Source organism: Chaetura pelagica, unplaced genomic scaffold, assembly GCF_000747805.2.
Source record: "Chaetura pelagica isolate M959 unplaced genomic scaffold, ChaPel_1.0 scaffold90, whole genome shotgun sequence".
Lineage (NCBI taxonomy): Eukaryota > Metazoa > Chordata > Aves > Apodiformes > Apodidae > Chaetura > Chaetura pelagica.
Window position 1 is genome coordinate 6,908,629 of NW_009953496.1, and position 21,291 is coordinate 6,929,919.

Below are 21,291 nucleotides of genomic sequence, written 5' to 3' on the forward strand. Positions count from 1 at the left end.
GTCTTCTACAATGCAATTGGGCTTTTACAGCTCTGTAAGACAATCTTTCTGTTGGTCTTTGTAGAATACATATGGTAAATAGTTCTGTGGTCACAGATGGGCTGGCAGCTTTGCCTATGCATAGCAAAAATGTTTCTTTGGGGAAAAAAACCTGTGTAATTGATTTATAAATGAAGCGAGGAAAAGGTGAGCACATACTGTAAATTGGATTGTAATTACAGATCTAACTAGAAGTGTTCCTAGTCTGCTTTGTCTGAAAAAGGCAGATCTTTTGTCACAGAATGAAAGCCATCAGTCCCCCAGTATAATTGTAATGCTGAAATCCATTGCAGTTTAAATCCATTTGAAATGTTCTAAGTTTTCTAGAAGTGACTCAGGGGGAAAAAAAAAAATAAAAAAATCATCAAGATAATCAAGGGAGCTGGTAAGAATATATATATTTGTAAGAGTGAAGAATCTTCCAGATGTGCCTCGAAGTTCTGTTCATTCATCTGTATGGTCTGCTCCTATGATTTAGTGTGGATGCAGTGACTGCTGGTGGCTGGAATTTAGATAATTAGAAGCGGAAGTTCCTGTTCTTATTCTTTTGTGTAATGACTGACTTTTCACTTAATTTCTCTGTTTTCTTCTAAAAAATACCTATACATGTGCATTTATTTGTTTATCCCTCCATCTGTCCATCTATACCTATGTGCTCCCTCATGCACATTTTTTACAGCTGCTTTGAGCAGTTTCATAATCCTGTGTCCTTTACTTTATAATACCTAAAGGAAAAGTGAAATATACTGGCCTTGTTGCTGTTCACATGAAATTATTAGCTACTTTCTTAGCTTTGGTAAAATCAAAGATGACCTTATAGTAACCTGCTTTACAAACTCTTCATGTAAAAAAAAAAAGTTGTTATATAAAAAGCAGATTATTACAGATAGAATGACAATGCATTTAAATACTGGCACCTTAATTTTTAACAGGTCTATGGAAATGCAAGATCTAGCCAGTCCTCATAATCTTGTTGGAAGTAGTGATGCTGCGGGGAGTTCCAAACTGGATAAACCTAATCTCGGTAGCACATCAGTTACAACAAATGGAACAGGAGGTAAGTGTAAGACACTGCTGGCACACAGAGAGTTTTGGCTAGATTTTAGTCATATGCATTTTTTAATATAACTTCAAGGATGAGCATAAACCCATTTATAAACCCAGAAAGAATTATTAAGAAATTGTAGTCATTGCCAGTGTAAATCTGCTAATTCCAACTGCACTTCGATTTGCACTGAGTGAAGACAGAGACAGAACTGGGCAAAACTGGAACAAGGAAACTCTTGGAATGTTTGATTTAAACAAAGCATTAAAGATTTGGTTATACCTGTTGGTAACTTGAAATAGATTGCATTTTCTGTGTCAGACTTCATTGCTGTGTAATAATTTACTCTTACACCCTGCACTACACACATTTAGTTTAATTTAAAATCTCTTTCAAAAGAAGTGCATCAAAATCGGGCTTAGGTAATTTTTTTTACATGGTTATTACTGTTGTGTCTGTTACTGTAAGGACAGCAGTGTCATGCAGCAAAGATGTTCCAGTGTTTTCAGATAATAGATTCTGCCTTAGCTGAATTGAAGCAGTGGGAGGTAGGGCACCACATTCTGAGATGGAATCCTGTTCCCATTAGTGTCCATGACAGTGACACCATAGATGTGAGTTAAGCTAGAATTTCAGCCCTTTTTATGGATTTTATACTTTGCTCTCTATTTTAACAGTTGGCACCAAGAAGGTCTTTTTAGTCTTTCCTTCTGGCCACAATATAAAGCATTTTACTCACTTATCCCTATGTTTAAAAAAAAATTTAAAAATCTGCTAGTTTCCATAAAAAGTGTATGTGCATGTGAGTGTAACAGAGCTCTGCAGAGAAGGGCTTGCCTGTTAAAGTTCAACCTATTTATATTTTAAAATAGAATCCCTATTCTGGCATAAAGAGAAGGGAAAACATGAAGCATACCATTAAAGAACACTAATAAGTAGATGCTTCTATATCATACTTGCATAAATTAACCAGTTAAAATAATACTAATAAAAACAATACAGTGCAGTTAAAAGACTTGGCTCAAAGTGCAAGAGCGCTTAATAGCCTTGACGAGTGTTCACGTACCCTGAACAGACGTTGGGACAATGAACTGTTATGCCGTTCCTGTTCTCAGGAGACAACATGACTGTGTTAAATACTGCCGACTGGTTGCTGAGTTGCAGTACTCCCTCTTCTGCAACAAGTATGGGAGACCCTGGTACCGTGCATGTGTGTGGTGGGTGGTGTGTCTCCCTGTCTGCTGTGTAACATCCCTCTTGGTTTGCTCTGTTCTTTGGTTATGAGCTTGGAACATTTTCATGGGGTTCCCCCTCCCCTTCTTTATATCCACCCTTCCTTCGATGCCTTTCCCACAACCAGAAAACTGGTAGGAAGTTGCAATGAATAGTTAATCTCACCGTACTTTGAAAGTCATTTGATGAACAAGGAGAATTTAACCCGCTTAAAATTAGCTTAGCTGTTTACATGCTCTGAGAGCCTGGGAGAGCCCCGTGGTGATCAGCATTGCTGGGAACTGCCAGTAGTCAGCATTGCTGGAAGGCAGACTGATGAATTTTCCACAGAGTGCCCATTTGTTTTTCTTTTATTTTTAGGTACAGCATTGCATGATTACCTGAGCACAAATGAAGGTTGACATTATTGTTACTACTTCTACTACTATTTTCATTATTAATTAAAGCATATGTCTGGTGTGCTACTGCATGTAATTTGCCACTTGACAAACATTTGGCCAGTTTTTCCAAGCTGTTGTTTTAATTTGAGTTTTCTGTCATGTATTATTAAATGTTATGAGTTATAATGATTAATAATAATTATATATGTGACACTGTTAAGAGTACATGTGGGATTACTCATAAGTGTAAATGTGTATCACCGGATCCCTCTACAAACCCGTACACAGGTGCTTAAGCTGTGCAATTCTGGACTAACATTAGGAAGATCTCAAAAAGTTTCCTTTTAAAAAAACCCTCAGAATTAGCTTGCCATTTGTAAGCCACATTTCCGGAGAGACCTTACTCCCCCAAAAAATTCAGACTTGAGAACAGAAGGTTGTTTGCACCCAAATAACTGATTCCATGTGAATGCTCCCCCTCAGTTACAAGAATTTAACTTTAAGGAAAGACTGATTTAACTTTGTCGCCTCAGTTAACTGAGTCATGCTCAGATAAAAGTGGAAGGTAATAATGAAAGTAATAATCATCAGTACTGAAGAAATATAATGAGAAAGCCCTTGCATTACTTGCATTAAATCTGATTTTCTATAGGCAGTAGAATGTTTAGATTTGTGTTCTTAGTTGAATACATTCCCAGGAAAAGCTTTGAGGCTTGCTAAAAGAAAGAAAAAAACAATTCCTATGGCAAGCTGTGTGGTTTGTTGTTTTATGTGAACTTTTAGTCCAACCTGTTTGCTCTAATAGCCATTGCACTTGCTTGACCTACCTAATGCATAATAGTAGCATCTCTTGCCTCTAAAACTCTGTGGTTTTTTTCAGTCTTTTAGTAAAAGAGAAAAAAGAGCTTGGCAGAGTAGTAGTCATGTTGGTCTGCTGAGTGCTTTCATCAAATGAAGAGCTTATGTTGTAGAAGCTGTTGCTCGTTGGGAGCTGTATTCTGAATTCATCTTAGAATAATTAAGTCTGGAAGGGATCCCTTGAGGTCAGCTGGGCCAACCCCTGCTAAGAGCAGGGTCAACTTTGCTGTTAGATCATGTTGCTCAAGGCAGTATCTTGATGAGTGTTGAATATCTCCAAGGTGGGAGGTGCCACAGCCTCTTTGGGCACCTGTCCCAGGGCCTGACTACTCTCACAGCAAAGAATTTTCCTCTTACATCTAATTGGATTTTTCCTTTGCTGCAACTTTTGTCTGTTTCCTCTTGCAGTTTCACAGGGCACAGAGCCTTTGTTCTTTGTCACCTTTGCACCTTCCCAGTAGGTAGCTGCAGGCAGCAATTAGCTCTTTTCTCAGCCTTCTATTCCTAGTGTAGAACAAGCCCAGCTTCTTTTCTCTGTCCTAGTACATCATACGTCCGTCCCAGCCTCTGACCTTTGTGATAGCTCTACTCTGTTAGCATGTGAAGTCTTCATTGTTAGAAACACTAAATGGTACTTTCAGCCTGAAATTGATTTTTGTTTTATTTTTCCTCTTCCAATATGTAAAAAAACCCCAACAAACCAATCCACGCTTTAAAAAATAGAATATGAAATTTGTAATCTTTAAAGTATTAATTCAAAATGCTCTTAGTTTTTGCATTATGTCTAGAGTAGTTGCCATAGTAGACTCAGATCTACACTTTATCTCATATGTGGGAAACGTAGGGATTATAATGTGGTTTTAATTGCTGTCAGCTTCTGTTTTCATTTCAGGTTTACATTTTCCTGGGTTTTTCCATCTGATGTTTGAATTCCTTAAATTTTTAATTTTATAAATATTAATTTAGTTAGTTAGACTTCTGCTTTTTCCTCTTGGTTTAATGAGTTGTAACATAAAACAAGAAAGGTAACAGCCCAAATGTCTAGCTACACTGAGGAAAGATCTTGATTAGTTCCTTACTATGATAAAATTAAAAAAAATAGAACTGTTGAAAATCAAGAACATAAAACAATACTTTCTACATGTTTTTTTCAAACAAAACAGAGTGCAAACATAATAATTTCCTCAAGTTAATTCCATTGCGGAGTTTCTTTTGTTTTAGATCCTTCTCTCCTTGACAAGGATTGGAAAAGATGGGGAATACAAAAGACTGGCTGGTGAAAGGGCACTGCAGCTGGCATTAAGCAGAAGTAGGCACAACTCGAAAGTGAACATTTCCATTCAGTACTGAAGGTTTTGTTAAATAAAAGTTAGGCGTATACTGGAGTGACTTTCTGGATGCAATACTGAACATAGGTTTGTAGATCAGTATGGGTTATAGTGGGAAACCTTCTTGAACAGAAACAGATAAATGTACTAAAAAGTAGGATTTTTTCATGTAGCTAAATGTCCATACTCTGCAGAGGAGAGACATGAATCTTAGAAAGTAAAATATGGCTAAAGATCTTCAGAGGGGAAAATACAAGTATTTCCAACTTAATATATATTTTCATTCTGAAACACATGCAGGCACTTATGTATAGTAATCAGAAGATGAATTAATTACTTTTCATGCTTCAGGCAACAATACATGTTCCACATGACTGAGAAGCCTGAAGTTCAGTGGAGGCAATTGTTTTGTGACAAATGACCCTTAAGCTTTCCCTGGATGTATATTTTCCTGATCTGATGAAAATTAAATCACATCTTTCTCAGCTAAATAGACAAGTGGGAATGGTTGATTACTCTTATTAATTACTTTGCTCATTTTGAGTAATTCTTGTCACAGCTATTTTTTAATTTATTATTTATTTTTTTAAAAATCAGACAATAATAGCCTGCAAAATGACAAGAAGTGCAGAGGAGCTTGGAAAAACGTGGCTAAAATTTTCCCTGATGATTTCATATTGAATTAATATCCTGCTGCTTGCAGGGAGAATATATTCATGTGGCAGTTTTATTAAAGAGAAGCAGTAATGAAAAATCGTCTACATTTGAGAGACACACGCAAGTATTTTTACATCTTGCACAGTAAATGGAAAAATACAACTGTGTAACTTGTGCAAGATGGTGCTGCTTAGTTTCTGTAGCATTGGGGCACCAGTGATGCCACAGGGCACTCTGCCTGTTACAGACACAAATAAATCCCGATTTCTCAAATGTTCCCTACGTGACAGGTGTCCTTTGAACTCAGTGTAGGTCACTTATGCACTTGTAGACATCTGCAGCATCCCATATGACATACTGAAGTAGCATCCCTTGAGTAGTGTGACTGGAAATGGAGTGAGATCTTGCAGGAGAGGTAACTCATGGGGCTTGTCACCTGTGGCTCGATTGATAGTTCTGTAGTTCCCAGTTTGCTCCTGGTGGAGCTCACAGTCAAAGGAAGGAGTCACAGTATGGTTCTGTAGGAGTTATTTTCCCATGGGAAAACCAAAGACTTTATTTTGCTCATCCACTACCTTTTGTTCTATGGACTGTAAGAGGGGTGGTGAAGTCAGTGGCAGCTCAGGCTGTTGTTTGCACTGAATCTCCCTCTGGAAGTGCCTCTCTTCTCAACTGGATGTAAAGGGATGTTATTATGTACCTAACTTATATGCTTAAATTAGATTACTTGAATCTGAGCCATAGTTGTAAATACATTGCCAGCTCAGAACACAGAACACCCCACTTCCCTTACTCTTGCCAGTGAAGTCAAACACGGATGCAGTGATGTTGACAGATGAGAGCTTTGGTCAGCTTAGCTGATGTTCCTCAGAGGCGTCAGGTAACCAGCTGGCAGAAAATGCCTTTGCTTGGCATATGTTAGACACGCTGGGGACCTCTGCCAGCCCGACTGTCACAGCAAAGGCTTCTCCACAAATCCTGGAATGTGTCCTTGGAACTTTCATACCTAATATATGATCACAGCAGTGGCTCATGTAGGTCCTCATTGCCACTTTGATCTGCACCCCTGGGCAGCTACTGGTCCTGTGGTATATATAAGCAAGTTGCTGATATATGTGTGATAAATGCTCCCATGCTTACACACAACTGACCTTCTCCAAGCGATTGTGATAGTATGTTGATGGTTTCCACATCTGCCAGTCAAACAGCTAATACAGCTGCAGCATACTCCTCTTTCTTACCACATCAATTAAAGGGTTGATTCCCATACTTGATTACAAAAGTCCATGCCAGATGGTCTGTTTATGTAACGTATTAAAACTATAAAATTTAGATTACCTCTGTGGTGCTTTCAGTTATAGCTTCAATGGTAAGAGTGCATGATGGTCTGTAAAAAGTAATTTGAGTTCAGAGTGGACCCAAATATTTGGTAAACTCTGAGTTAGAACCTGACTTTTCATGGCTGTTGTTTGTGTCCCACTCTAGTTCTTTTGCTTTTTTTTTTCCTTTAGACTTCTCTCTTCATTTATGGAAAATTGCTTGCTGGTGACCTAGCTCAAAAAGCCCCCCACAGACTCTGCAAAAGGGAAGGAGAAAGGCAGAATGCTGGCACTGTGAAAGCAATTTGCTTCTATATGAGCATGAAACTATATAATTATTATTGTTTCACTTGCCAGGCAAAACTATTTTTGTTATGTGCTATGTCCCTCAACGGCTAATGTTTCCTTCCTCTCTGCTGCTCTTATGGAATTGTTAGAATCAATAATCAGAGAATTACAGAATCATTCTGGTTGGAAAAGACCTTTAAGATCATTGAGTCCAACCATAACCTAACTACCAACCATTAACCTAACTCTACCAAGTCTAATGCTGAAACCATGCTCCTAAGCACCACATCTATATGTCTCTTAAATACCTCCAAGGATGGAGACTCAGCCACCTCCCTGGACAGCCTATTCCAGTGCTTAAATACCATTTTGGTGAATAAAATATTTCTAATATCTAATCTAAACCTCCCCTGGCACAACTTAAGCCCATTTCCTCCTAAGAATCTTCCTCAGTAAGATAGAGGTTGAAATCTCCACAGAAGATAATCTACTTGCAAAGACCAATAGATAGAGGAATGCACAGATAAAAAGCTATGTAGATGCATGGCCTTTCCAGGTGGAGAAAGTGTAGCGTGTCTCAGTGCAGTCACAGAGCAAAGGTGGAAACTGTTGCAGGGCATGCTTGTTCTAGCTGGACTGCTGCTAGTGAGGCTGGCATGAAGACTCCAGTGGAACTTTAGAAGTAAAATCTCATATCTACTTATTCTTCTATGTAGTGTCTCTTCTTGCAGTCAAAACAGAACCCCTGAACAGCAGTGAAACAACAACAACAACTGGAGATGGATCCCTTGACACTTTTACTGGGTCAGGTAAAGCCATAATAAGATCATGTATTGTTAGATGCACATTAATATAGCATTTAGTAACCTTCTCTAATGAGCATTTCACTGCATGGAAGTAATCTTCAAAATCTACAATAGAGTATACTTTTCATTTTTGTCAATTGTAATTACAATTTTCAGGAGCTATGATCTTAAAGAAGCTTTAATGATGCCTAAGGTGATTACTGTATCTAAAATCTTAGGGTCATAGTGTTATTGTTGTACTGGAGATTTTTCTTAGCGCTAGGCTTGTACGATCTTAGGAAATAAAAACTGGATTGTATTTGTAACAGCTATTCTAATTCGTAGAATTTAAAATCTTGAGGGTTATCTTTCAGTGCTAGTCCTTTTTTTCCTATGAGCAGTGTGTTAGCTTAAACATTGACCAGATTCTCATAAACTACTTTCTTTCCATGAAAAGAAAGCCTGTATTTTACTGTAAATAATCGTAAGTTTCAGTTACTACTTCTTAGATGATTCAGACAACAATTTTTAAGTAGATGTCTATAAATTATTAAAAGGTGATGAACAGTGGAGAAATGCAGATAATCTGCCTTCTAATAATTAAGATTAATCCTGCTAATAATAATGTTAACAAGTAGAGAGTGGAGAATAAATTTTGCGTCTGAAAATACCAGTTCAGTGATGGCCTGACTGGAACATGACTGAAGTCAAGAATTGCCACTCCACACAGATATTAGTTTTATAGACTTAGGTAGTCAATCCCTATTTAAAATATTTTGGAAATCACAATGTTTCTGTGTAATAAAAATGTTTTGAACATTGAATTTATGTTTTTGGACTTGTTTTTTAAGCATCAGTAAATGCAGATATACTCCCAAGTTGGTTATTCAGAAAAGTATTTATAACAAATTTAGTGCCTGAAGAAAAGGTCTTCTGTGAGATGGAAAGCAAACCTATACTATTTATGGTTAGAAAAAAATGAAAATATTGTCCTCATTATTATACTATTATTATATTATTATAAAGGAATGTCATCAACTAAAAGCCTAACAAGCTCCATAAAGTGGAGGAACAGTCCTGGCTAAGTTTAGCTTTTCATTCTCTTGCTACTCTATCATAAAATTGTATTAGTGATGATTACAGATTACAAACTGTCCCACAATATATATGATTCTGTCATTGTTGGTGAAATTTTACCAAGTTTTTAAGATATGTGAGTTGGATTCCATGTGTAAAACATGGCTAAGGCAACATCTTTGTGAAGGGGTGCAAAAAATTGCAGTTAGATAGCTAAGTAACAGCTTGATTTTGCCAGTTGCCACTCACCCATTAGCTTCCACAGACTTTAGAAGAAGTGTTGACATTTCGACACTTTGGAGATTTGGAAACAATTCGTGCCTCCAAAAAGAGACAGGAATTTGAGCCTTTACACAGTAATTTGTGTTCGTTAGCCACCTGCATGCTCAAAAGAAATATGATCCTGATTCTCAGTTTAGGTCACAAACTCAAGTATTAAATGAGTATGGCCATTCACAGTGGGAAATAAATAGTGTGCCTGTCTGGGTGATGTGCAGTCTTCATCATCAGAGTGAGACACAGAGCTACCTTGGTAATACACTGAGCCTTTCATAAAGAGTAAATCCATTGCTTTCACACTCAGCTTTTGCTGATACTTGAAAATTGGACAATTTGCTAGGCTCAGTTTTGGAGAAGAAGTGCTAAAGAACACTGAATTCTTAACCTAGCTAGCTATTTGGGAAGTTTAATGTCTTGCCAAAGACAGTAAATGCTGACTAGTAGAAAGATGCTATTTCAGACAAAGCATCTGTAATTGGAAATAATGCCTAACAAAGCCCAACACTGAAGAGTTTGTTTTTTCCTAGTAGTAAGCTACTAATGTGTATTATTCCCAGCTGTGACAAGGGGGTAATGCTGGTACTTTCCTTCAGCTTTCAGAGCATCTATGAGCTCATTTTGTGAGGATGCCTAGACATCTAGTCTACTATCAGGGATATCACCTCCTCTGTCATAAACAAGCATAGATCAGAAGGACTCAAGCATCCTTTGTTAGTAGGGATTTTAGTATGTTATTAAATATTTTATGAAATGAGGCATGGGTGAATAGGGGAAGCCTTCTGCTGACACCCATTTGAGAGTCTGCCATACAGAAATCCTCTCCTTCATATATACTACCCATTAAAATTTATTTCTGTGCTCAAAGGACAATCAAAACCTGTGATATGTCCTGGAGCTGAGCTGAACAAGCCCTGTGGGATGTGAAGTAACCAACTCTGTCTCTGTTGACCAGTTGTAACACAGAAACGGGTGCTCATGCAGACTCTGCGAGGTACAGAGCAGGAGAGACAGGTTAGGCTCCACAGGGAACTGTGATGAACCCCAAATTTTGATTGAAAAGTTGAAAAATAAAGCACATGGATCTCTTGAATGGAGAGTGACAGTTGCCACAGTGGTCTTTCCCAGGCCATGGAACAGGTCCTGCTCAGGGCTCCAGTTCCTCTATTCTGCACAGCTGCCCTGGGGAGAAACTGTGCCTCATGGCTGGGATTAGCCAAGTGGAAAGTCACATTGTGCACTCCTCTTCCTCCTCCTTTTTCTTCAAAGAATGACAGCTGGTAATTAATACCGGTATACTCAATTTGAAGCTTTGTGGTGCTGCAGCAGGTCCTGGGGGGGGTGGGTAGTCACAGGATGAGGAGAGCTGAACAGCCTTGAATTGAGCATCTTCATATTCTGAATTTGCTGCAGCTGCTGCACTATGAGTGCATACATTCCTGTGTTTATATATCTAACAATACTGAAGCAGTTTGAGAACTGTTTATCATTTCAATAGAGTGCAGACAGACACATTTGATGTTTTCATAATCCTCTTTACTCTGTATTTACTATACACAAAAAAGGTATAGAAAACAATTTCTGAAGGCTATAAAGAAGAAGTTAAGAAACACCATTGCTCTATAACCTACATTTGGTCTTATTCTGTGTAGATGTTGTGATTCGTTACTTAAATAAGATCCTTTTAACCTAACCTCTTTGAGCAGAACTTTCCAGATGCATGATGAAAACAATACAAAATTTCAGCCTGTGTTAATATACTCAACCCAACACATGCCATGAGAACAGTTTGCAGTAATTTAAATTATCCACAGGCACATTGGCCAGTTGAGCTAACAGGGTAACTGATAAGATTCATTCCCTCTGTCAATCAGCATTAGTTGGGACTGGAATATGCCCTCAGTGCCATAGTGAGACTTGAGAAATCACGGGTCTTACGCTCACCCTGAAGAGCACTCCTCTGGTAAATTCAGGTGGTGAAGTCTTAGAAATACTTGAGTTTTTCAGGGAAGAAACAGTTTTGATTTTGTTTTTAATATAAGCAGCATAAACCAGTGTTTAGCCCAATTAATATAAATGGCTTATAAAAGTGGTACAGTTCTACAAACTGTCACAGCCTGCCTTCTCCTCCGTTGCCACCAGTGTAGGAGAGTATCTGGTAGTGAAAGTTAAGTTTGATAACCCTTAAAATTACCTATTTGATCTATGAGATATAGACATAGTCTACAGCTCTACTCAGTTTTAATGCTCTCTTATGGTAGGTCTTAACAACCTGTGTTTCTCAAACATCTCTCAGTCTAAAATGCAGTGCACAAATCAGTGAGAAAACTACCAGAGAAAGAGTGAAAGGAACAGATTTTTTAGTTTGAAAGGTACAAGATTTCCTTTGCAGGCACTTATCTCTTTTTCAATCTGTTCCCTGGAGCTGGTATTATCATCAGGGAAGCTGGAGGGGAAAAAAAAAAAAAAAAAGAAAAAAGAAAAAAAGGAAAAATAGGAAATATAAAACCACCTTCCAAAAGTATTTGATTTTCTCCTCCAAATTTATAACATAAGGTATATGAAGAAGGAATTAAAAAGAAGTCAGGACAGTTTTTGCTGAAAAACATCAGGTTTTGATAGCTCAAGTGATTTAAATGAACAGTCACTCATTTTTTGTAGTCTACATTGGGTGTGATGGAATGCTAAATGTGCTGTACCTAAACTCATTAATCAAATGAGCTGTCATCCAGCAAATGATCAGACAACAAAGTGGAGCAGTACAGGCAAAAAGGATCTGATAAGCCTATAATGGATCACAAAAGTTCCTTGCCCTGAGTATCACCAAGGTCACTGTGTTACTGTTACCTATTGTTTTTCTCTAGAGATAGATCATTGGGATGCAGCAGGGAAGACTAATTACTCTTCAAGCCTTAAATAACTGGGAGCAGCCTTTAGAGTTCTGTGTACTGATTATATTGATACATTCAGCTACAGGTTCATCTAATTTTGAGCAGCTGTATGCACACCTAGTGAATCACTCAGCAGATTGAGCTTAAACCACAAAAAGAATATCCGTACAAAATTAAATTCAGCAGACTTCCAATCACAGACAAACCCTCAGTATCTTTTCAATCAGCAACTCTTTTATGAAATCTGGTGGCACATGTTCCAAAAATTATTATCCAATTCTTCTTTATTATCTAGCTATACTCAACTGCACATTTAAAAAAGCTAATTGTTTTTCTTCTACCATATTTTCCTTATAAGTCCTACATGTTCTAAATGCATTTAAACTAGCTTTAAAAATATGAAGTTCTGCTTATATTCAAAGCAATAGATCTCAAAGACGTTTATTAGGCCTGGATGTAAAAATACATCATGTTTCATAAAATAGTTAGGAACCTAAACCTATTTGTCACTTACATAATTCTGAAAGTTCATTTCTACTTCCATTATGAACAGCTCAGGAAGAAGGTACACTTTGAAGTACAACTATGATTGATTAGACTAAGGAAATTCCAGTGCTTCGTTGTGTACTACTTTAATCTTTTGAAAAGTGAATGAACAGCAGATGGCCTTATAAAGACACTCTGTGTGTTTCCCCAGTATGGATTTGCTCTGAAGGGATCGGTTCAACACTTTAGAGTACATATATTTGGAATACATCTGTCTTAGTCAAGACAGATGGCTAAGGAAAAGAGAAACTTCCAAACACTTGGAATTAATCCAGTGTGAGCACCACTTCTGAATGAGATTTTAATGGGATATGACCATTGTTCTGTTAGCTTTCTTGGAAGAATGCAGCTATGACTAATACAGACATACACAATTTTGATGGCTACCGGACAGGAGTGTTTACGCCTACTTTTGAAATAAAAATATTTTTGTTATGGGCTATGTTCTAGTCCATTTGATGATAGGACTGGTGTTCATTCTCTAGTAGCCAACCTGGTATCTGCCATCACTGACTAAAACTAACCACACCCATATAAAACGTATTTTTCCTACCCAGTATTAATGTTAAGCTTGTTAATGAGAGACTATAATAAAGTATATGTATGTTATTTCAATCCCTTGCAATGCCATATGTTAAATTACAAGATTCTTTTTAACTACTAATTTTAATACAACTTGCAAATTTGAAAGATCTGTGTGTGGATCAGAATATGTATGAAATTGCCTCTGCAATATATTTGGAAATGTGTCAGCCAAGCTGAAAAAGCATTACATACCCATAGCCACTAGAGAGTTCTGTACAACGATGAATGATTTGGGAATTTTTGAATTTTTGTATTAAGATGTTGCAGTTCAGGTGACATCTACTTTGTTGAAAAGCTGTGCTGTTCAATAAGCTTCTCTGCAAATGTTGTTGCATTAGCATTCAGGATGGCTGAATTTGTCTCATGACGTGTCTAACTGTTGTACTCCTGTTTTCTGTTTTGCAGTAATAACGAGCAGTGGCTACAGCCCAAGATCTGCGCACCAGTACTCTCCACAGATATATCCCTCCAAGTTAGTCTCTGCACCTCTTCTAGTCTTTTATAGGGAATTGGCCTTGGCTGTTAGGCAGTTCTGTGATTTGTTGCAAACAAGTATTCATCAGCAGAAGAAACAGAGAAAGGAAAATACTTAAGCCTCAGTGCTGACTCCACTGTAGCTTGCTCTCCCATCTTTTTTTTTCCTCACATGACTGCAGAGTAAGATCCTGCTCTGTGCAGGGTGGTATTGCTGCATAAGTAATAACACTTGAATATCTACCCACAACAGAAAGGAAAGATCGGACTATTACTTTCTCAGACATCAGCATCTTAACAGTGCTGGCAATGCATACAGAGATATTTTGAAGAAGAGAGTTTATATTTAGAAATCACAATTGCATATGCAAGATGTGTGCTGAGGGGTAACGCTGACACAGACCCTCCCAGTGCCGGCATTGCCAAGCGCTTCCAAGCATTCCACAGTCATGAACCACCCTTTCCTCCTCCTTCTCTGGGATCCTAAGATGTAAAAATAAAATAAGCTGGATCAGCTTTTTATCTCTCTCTCTTTTTTTTTTTTTTTTTTCCTCCTTATTTTTAAGACAGCTGTTAAGAATAGAAAATTTCTTTCCCTTTTTTTTGAGGAAAGCAGGCTGTCAGGTAATCACATGAAGCCAGGAGTGGGAGCTTCAGGAAAAAGCACCAAAAATGCAGTTGGCAGGCTACTAGTCTGCATGTCCTAAAAATCAGTGTTGTACATAAGGATGCTAGATTCCAGTATGCCATCTGTTTGTTTCTGTGTATTTGATGCATCTACCTATGTGACTTTGATACAGAGAAACTATTGAAACTGTAGCTGCTTGGGCTTTTTCAAGTTTTTGTAATAAATTTACATTCATATCATGATAGCCAATATTTATTGATACAGAAAGTAAGTGCCTGAACTAAGAACAGTCTGCCTTATTCCACTTAAAAAAGGTTTTGGCAAACTATACCTGATACTTTTGGCCAGATACATTACAAGGTCTAATAGAATTTTTAATCTACTGTAATAATTTATTGGCATCTAAATTAATGAGTAACCCTTTTCTGATAGTAACTGCTGCCAACTGTACTCAACTAATTAGAAAGAAAAAATAATAGAAAAATAAGAATCTGAAACTTAGTCATGGATTTAATGGTCAGGTTTCAGTTAGCGTAATTCTGCAGAGTGTGTTTATTCAACTCTTGGTCCATAAAGTCTTATTTGACTTACAAAACAATCCAAGACAAATGCTCTCTGTATGTTTTTGCAACTCTGGAGGGCAAAAAACTTTAAACTTGATTTTATTCAATCTCTCTATAAAACCCCAGTATTTATAAATAAAAGACCATTTTATTTCCATTCTGTTTTCCTAGCCCATATTTTCCAAATGTTTAAAGACCATCTGGTTACCAAAGTGCAGCAGTCAATATTTTTCATTCTGCTCTTAATGGGTGCAATCCATCTCCCATTGAAGCCAGAGGCTAGATGTCTGTTGAAGCAGAACCATACACAGAGGACATAATGTCGTAGCTGTAATGTTCTATGTTTAATACCTCTGTAGTACCTTTTTTCTTCTGGTCCAAGTTTCCCTCCACCAGATTATAAAAGCACAAGGGTATTTCTGATTTAAGCAGGCTCATCTTGACTCTTAAGGGATCAAATCCATACCAAGCCATGGAGCAGTGGCACAGTCCACTTAGAGCTGGACACAGTAGCTTGAGAATTAAACTGTAGTGATGGGACAGCACAAAATATTTCCTGTGCCCTGGGGAATGTGAGCCGGGATGGTTTTCAGCTTATTTCAGTGGGGAATGGAATAAATCCCAGAAGAGGAACAGTTGGCAGGATAATGAACTGCCTTTGGACATCTTTAAAACTTTTTCTTTACTTTATTGCTTGAATCAACATACAAAGTATTTGTTGCCACAGTAATGCTATTTTTCCTGATATTTAGGCCCTATCCACACATTCTTTCTACACCAGCAGCTCAAACAATGTCTGCCTATGCTGGACAAACCCAGTATTCGGGAATGCAGCAGCCAGCGGTCTACACAGCCTACTCACAGACAGGACAGCCCTACAGCCTGCCCACTTACGGTATTTCACCTCTTGTTACTTCGCTTTGTGCCGAAGTAAGAGCAATGCCGCCGTGAATGGTCTTTTGCTTTCTTTTTTTTGTTGCTGTTTTCCCAACTGTAAGAAAATATTTTAAAGAATCAGTTGACAATTAATTTCTTACACAGATTTGGGTGTAATGTTGCCAGGCATCAAGACGGAAAGTGGGCTCTCGCAGGCCCAATCACCACTGCAGAGCGGGTGCCTGAGTTACAGCCCAGGGTTTTCCACCCCACAGCCAGGCCAAACACCCTACTCTTACCAGATGCCAGGTGAGTAGCCAGCACCATCAGGGCTCATTCTATTCCACTGCTGCCAACAGCCCTCTCTTCCCCCATATTTATGATATATTTTCCATTCCTTTCTGTGAACCCTGTCAAAAACAGGCAGCTGCTTTTACCTCTAAAATTTAAATACATGTATTTTTTTCCCAGTATTGGTCTGACTATATGTATCCATTTTGGTTATCTGTTAACTGAGATCTGGTCATGCAATGCAGTCTTTATTTTTTTATGGGGGGAAATCACACAGCAAAACTGGAAGCATTTGTTGTATTTATTAGTGTACACAAGTTACTTTTCCTTTTTTCCATGTTTCTGAGTATAACATAATTTGATACTGGTTTCTCCTTGGGTTAACATGATTTTTTATAATTTCTCCTTCATTCAAATTTATTATTTCATTTATTATTCATTTCTTAATTCACTTACTCCCCTTTGATCATCGATAACCTGTTCTATTTGGGTAATTTTTAAAGATTCTTATACAATTCCTAATATTTAAAATATTACAAATTACAACATGATTCATCTGACATGTTGAAAACAAGGACATGCCTCATTACAGATTCAATGGATCATTAATATATTCTTTGAAAAGTTTTTTGTTTCATAAGTAAACATAAGCTAAAGTGTTAAAAATGAAGGCAAAGAGAAGAACAGCATTTGTGCAGAGGTGAGACATTGCAATAAATTGAAAAGTGCTTTCTTGGTTGGTGTAAGGACTTACTTGCAGTATCTTGCGTGGTGTGAAGAAGAATGTGTGACTGCATGCACAGAAGTAGCATTTCATTTCTTTTAGAGTTTCATTACAATGGTTTATTGTTTAAACAGAAAATAAAAGTTGTTTCTTCTTATTATTGATCAATATCTTAACACAAAATGTTGTGTTTAGAATTTTATTTTGGTTCATGAACAAGTTCACACAATTAATTGTATTTTTTAATTTTAGGTTCTAGTTTTACACCATCATCCACTATTTATGCAAACAATTCTGTTTCAAATTCAACAAACTTCAGTGGTTCACAACAGGTATGAATGTTAACATTTTTGTTTGTCAATTACCAAAGGATTTATTTAACTCTAATTATATCATGTTATTTTAATTTACATCTGTTATACTGAATTAGAGCCACTGTGGTTCAATACTATTTTCTGCGGAAAGTGATCAAAATCCCAGTGGAAACCTTGTTGCATCTTTTGGTACTTTTGCAACCTCTTTGAAGTCTTTTAGTAATTAAAAAATGTTAAATATCCTTAAATTTAAAACAAACAAACAAACAAACAAATCTGAACTAAACCCCCTAAACTCTGCAAGAGTCATATGATTACACACTTAGAAATGCTTAATGGAAAAATCACTTGTTACTCTACTTAATTAAGCACTCCTCTGTATTTGTTGTTTTAGGATTATCCATCATACACAGCTTTTGGCCAAAATCAATATGCACAGTATTACTCAGCATCAACATATGGTGCATATATGACCTCAAACAACACAGCTGATGGCACTTCATCATCATCAACCTATCAGTTGCAAGACTCTCTCCCAGGCCTGACTAGTCAACCAGGTACAGATCTACATTCAGGTGAAAAAAAATTTGAATTCTATTCTGTATTTGTGTAAAGACAAGATTTCCATATCCACTTTGTTTGAATATTGACAGTTTTAGGTTATGCCTTTCAGAAAACTTTGTCATGCAAACCAGCCAGACTAAGCTCTTTTTTGAAATTTAGTTAGGAAACCTGTCTGGTTTGTTTGTTCATTAAATACAGCTCTTTGCAGACTGAGATGGTTGGTTGTGGAGGGAGAAGGCCTTTAAAAAGTTGAATGGTCTGGTAGGGATCTGTTTGTAACAAAACCGACCATATGGTAACAAACCTTTAGTAAATTTTGAAATAAAAATTCAATGTGCTCTCCTGTTACTGACAGTGGAACGTTCCTGTATCCACCTGCATGTTCTGAAGTGTTATTGTAGAGAATTTAAAATGAAATACTGTTGTTTGTCTCATTATGCCAAATCATGCTATCAAGGGTGCATGGCCTTATTCAAATGTATACAAGCCATGTTTGCTAATTCACAGATTTAGGTAACTAAGCTGTCACTTTTTAGCTCAAGTTACTTTAAAAAAAATAGCTGCGAAGTAGTTGAAGTTGCAAAAAGAACTTTGACAGGAGTTGTTGGGAACCCAATTTGCCTGCCCAGCTCTGCCCCCTTGTGTACATCCACTACAGCACAATGTTTCTTTACAGTTTTTTTATAACCCAGTTCACAGTCAGATGTTTGCCCACTCCATTCGATGTGTTGTGAAAACACAACTGTTAATATGGTTGGGTTTTTTTTTCTTTTTTAATGCTGAATTTTGAAGTTCCTGAATATCTCACGAATTTATTTTCCCGCATTTAATATAAATGGGATTAAATTATGTATTTGAAATTAGGCATAGTGTAGTGCAGAGCTGTGAAGATCTTGGTGGGCTAGTTTAAGAACTCAAAGCCACCATTAGATGAGTGTGGTATCCTTACTGGGGAAACAGAGCCTGCTTTTCATGTTCACCTTCCTGCATTGTTTCAATTACATAGGAAGTTCTTAAAGATTTAGCTCAGTATTATGTCATATATTCATAACCTGAGGAGCCTACTAAGGCCATGGGTGAGCCACCTGGCTAAGCCCTCTTAGAGAAGTCTCTTCCAGGGACACTGGCTTTCCTCGCGCAGCATGAATAGTGTCTGCCTCACCCACAGACTGTGAGCAGTTATGAAAAGTCTAATAGACTGGGGTTTGGATTAGGCTCTGAATAGGGTGGAAATGTGCTTTAATCACAGAATCATCTCATTGCATAAATTTTCCTAATTTGCATCCTGACAACTGCTACATTTCACTGAACAGTATAGTAGAAAAAATAATGTATAAAGGAAGGGTAATATTGTGAAGAAAAGTATAAGCAACACCTCATACTTCATCTAAGCTCCTTACATTTTCTAAAATGTAAAAACGTCAGAAATTTGAATGTGTAAGTTGAAATTTATCCTTGCCAGCTGTCTTCTTTAGGCTGATTTTTAAAGTGCATGTGTGTGTGTGTGCGTGCATGTATCTGTGGTGTGGTATGGTATGGAACGGATATAGGGAGATACACATTCCCTTGGGTTTTGTAGAAAGTCTGATATGTTGTTCAGTAGTCTCAGAATGCAAATTTTGGAACTAAAAAAGCTAAAAGATAACTTGAAATCAAGTGAAATTTCAACAGTGGTAGGGCATCCATAGCAGACACAAATGATACATAAAATATTTTTTAAACAGTGTAAAGAGTACTCACAAGTAATGTTTTGATAATTGTGTGTGTCCTGTGTACTCTTCCTTGTTCCTTTGTTATTCCCCCATATTCTGTTTGAGAAAAATCAGTGTTTCCCATGTTGACTCTCCCTTGTGTATCTGTGTTTCCTAGAAGTCCTGTATGAATTTATCACTTATTACAAACTCTCTTAGTATTGAATAGCATTGACAAAGAAAAAGAATCTTACATAGATTGAACAGGTAAAAAAAATATTGAAAGCTTCACACCTATGAAACAGTAAGGGTATTTCTTGTTTGTGTATTGTTTAAGCATCTGAACTTGTTCTCTTGTTGAGTAGGTTGTGCATCTGAACTTACAATTCTGCCCACGTACCCCTTATTCCTGTGAAATGTTGCACTGATCATGCGACTCTCTGCCGAGAGTGGAACACCCACTTTGAGAATACATGACATGCCTGTGCCCTTCTGTGTCACTGTAGAAATAAATGTCCATCAGTGAGTTGTGGTGTCTTGGAGATCGCTTCAGCAGGTCATACTGCAGAGCTTCAGCACTCACCATGTTCACCTGCTGTCAAATAGGACTTTATTGCTTGATCCTTAACACTTCAGCTAAAACACAGCAAGGCACTTCACTCTTCTGCCACATCTGCTAGCTATTGATTCAAATAACTAATCAAGCCTCTTGTACTCTCCACATATACAGAATTCCTTATTTTCATAATAAAGCCCCATCAGATCAAGAGTTACTATCAGTTACATTTTTATTTATTGACCAAAAGCAGATTAAAATTTAAATACATTTTACTCTTTCTGCTACTTGTAACAAGCGATAACAAAGGTCTGTAATGTTGAAGCCATCTTAAGACTGCTTTTTCTGGTAAGAATATGTAATAAAAGTCAATTCACAAAGAGAGTACGAAGCAGCTCAGTAGTTCATCCATGCCACATCTGTGTAAGGCTCAGCTCCTTTCCCTTTCCATTAACTTCTCTTCTGTGTTTGTAATGTGGTTGCCTTATATTCAGATTTTTCAAAATGCACTCATCACCATAGAGTTGTCTGTGAGAGAAGTAGGTATCTCCAAGGGCACTTAATCTCAGATTGGGCTAAGTCAGATGAATCCTGAGGTGTCAGGAGATGAGCACATTTTAGCACATTTGATAAGTACATGAGTACATTTAATCCAAGGCATATAAAATTCTAGCGGAGAAAATAGGCCTGGGTAAAAGCTTCATGTTTAAGCACCTCATTTTCATACATCTAGCGCTGCATGAGGTGAATCAATTATAGGATATTAGCTCCAATTCTATTAATGAGATGCAATAGAGTTTGGTCTCTCTGAATTTGGTACTCACAGTGAAATCACCCTTTGCATCTTCTCCAGGGACAGCATTAGGTCTATGTGTGCCCACATTGCTTTTCTCCAGCTTAAGTGGCACAACTGTGTTTTACCATGGAGGAAGAAATGTTCATATCAGACTATGAGTGGGAAACAGTATTCTGGATATGAAAGACCACCTCCATTTGAAATGGTGGTGCTGTAACTCCCTGTCCTCCAACTAGAGCTGCTGCAAGATTTCCACAGCATGGGAAGGCTTCGTGCTGGACATGAACCAGTCTACAAGTATGTGTATGGGCATCTGTGATAAAGAGGTTATTCCATATTCTGGTTTTAACATCTTCCTCTTGGTTTATTGGATCTCTGATGCTCCTTACAGTTCCAGTTGGAGGAAGCTATGAAGTATATTTATTAGACATTTGTTGACTATTGGAAAAGCTAAAAAATTTCAAACATTGCAATAAAAATTTCTGTCTCAAATGAGCTGCAGCAGGA

The 21,291-nt window shown here is 37.4% G+C and overlaps 1 protein-coding gene across 4 annotated transcripts in view; it reads left to right on the forward strand.

Annotated features, from left to right (window-relative positions):
- The first annotated feature begins 975 nt into the window (after positions 1-975).
- The window catches only part of EYA4 (EYA transcriptional coactivator and phosphatase 4), a 49,803-nt gene continuing 29,487 nt past the window's right edge, over positions 976-21,291 (forward strand). The window contains exons 1-8 of one of the 4 annotated variants that reach the window (XM_009999133.1): positions 976-1,096; positions 7,879-7,956; positions 13,713-13,779; positions 14,678-14,680; positions 15,725-15,867; positions 16,014-16,157; positions 17,116-17,195; positions 17,572-17,752. In XM_009999133.1, coding sequence (XP_009997435.1) covers positions 976-1,096; positions 7,879-7,956; positions 13,713-13,779; positions 14,678-14,680; positions 15,725-15,867; positions 16,014-16,157; positions 17,116-17,195; positions 17,572-17,752 — 817 coding nt within the window. Of the gene's footprint in view, positions 1,097-7,878; positions 7,957-13,712; positions 13,780-14,677; positions 14,681-15,724; positions 15,868-16,013; positions 16,158-17,115; positions 17,196-17,571; positions 17,753-21,291 lie in introns of those variants that run through there. The other 3 variants (XM_009999135.1, XM_009999134.1, XM_009999136.1) reach the window with 3 other exon arrangements.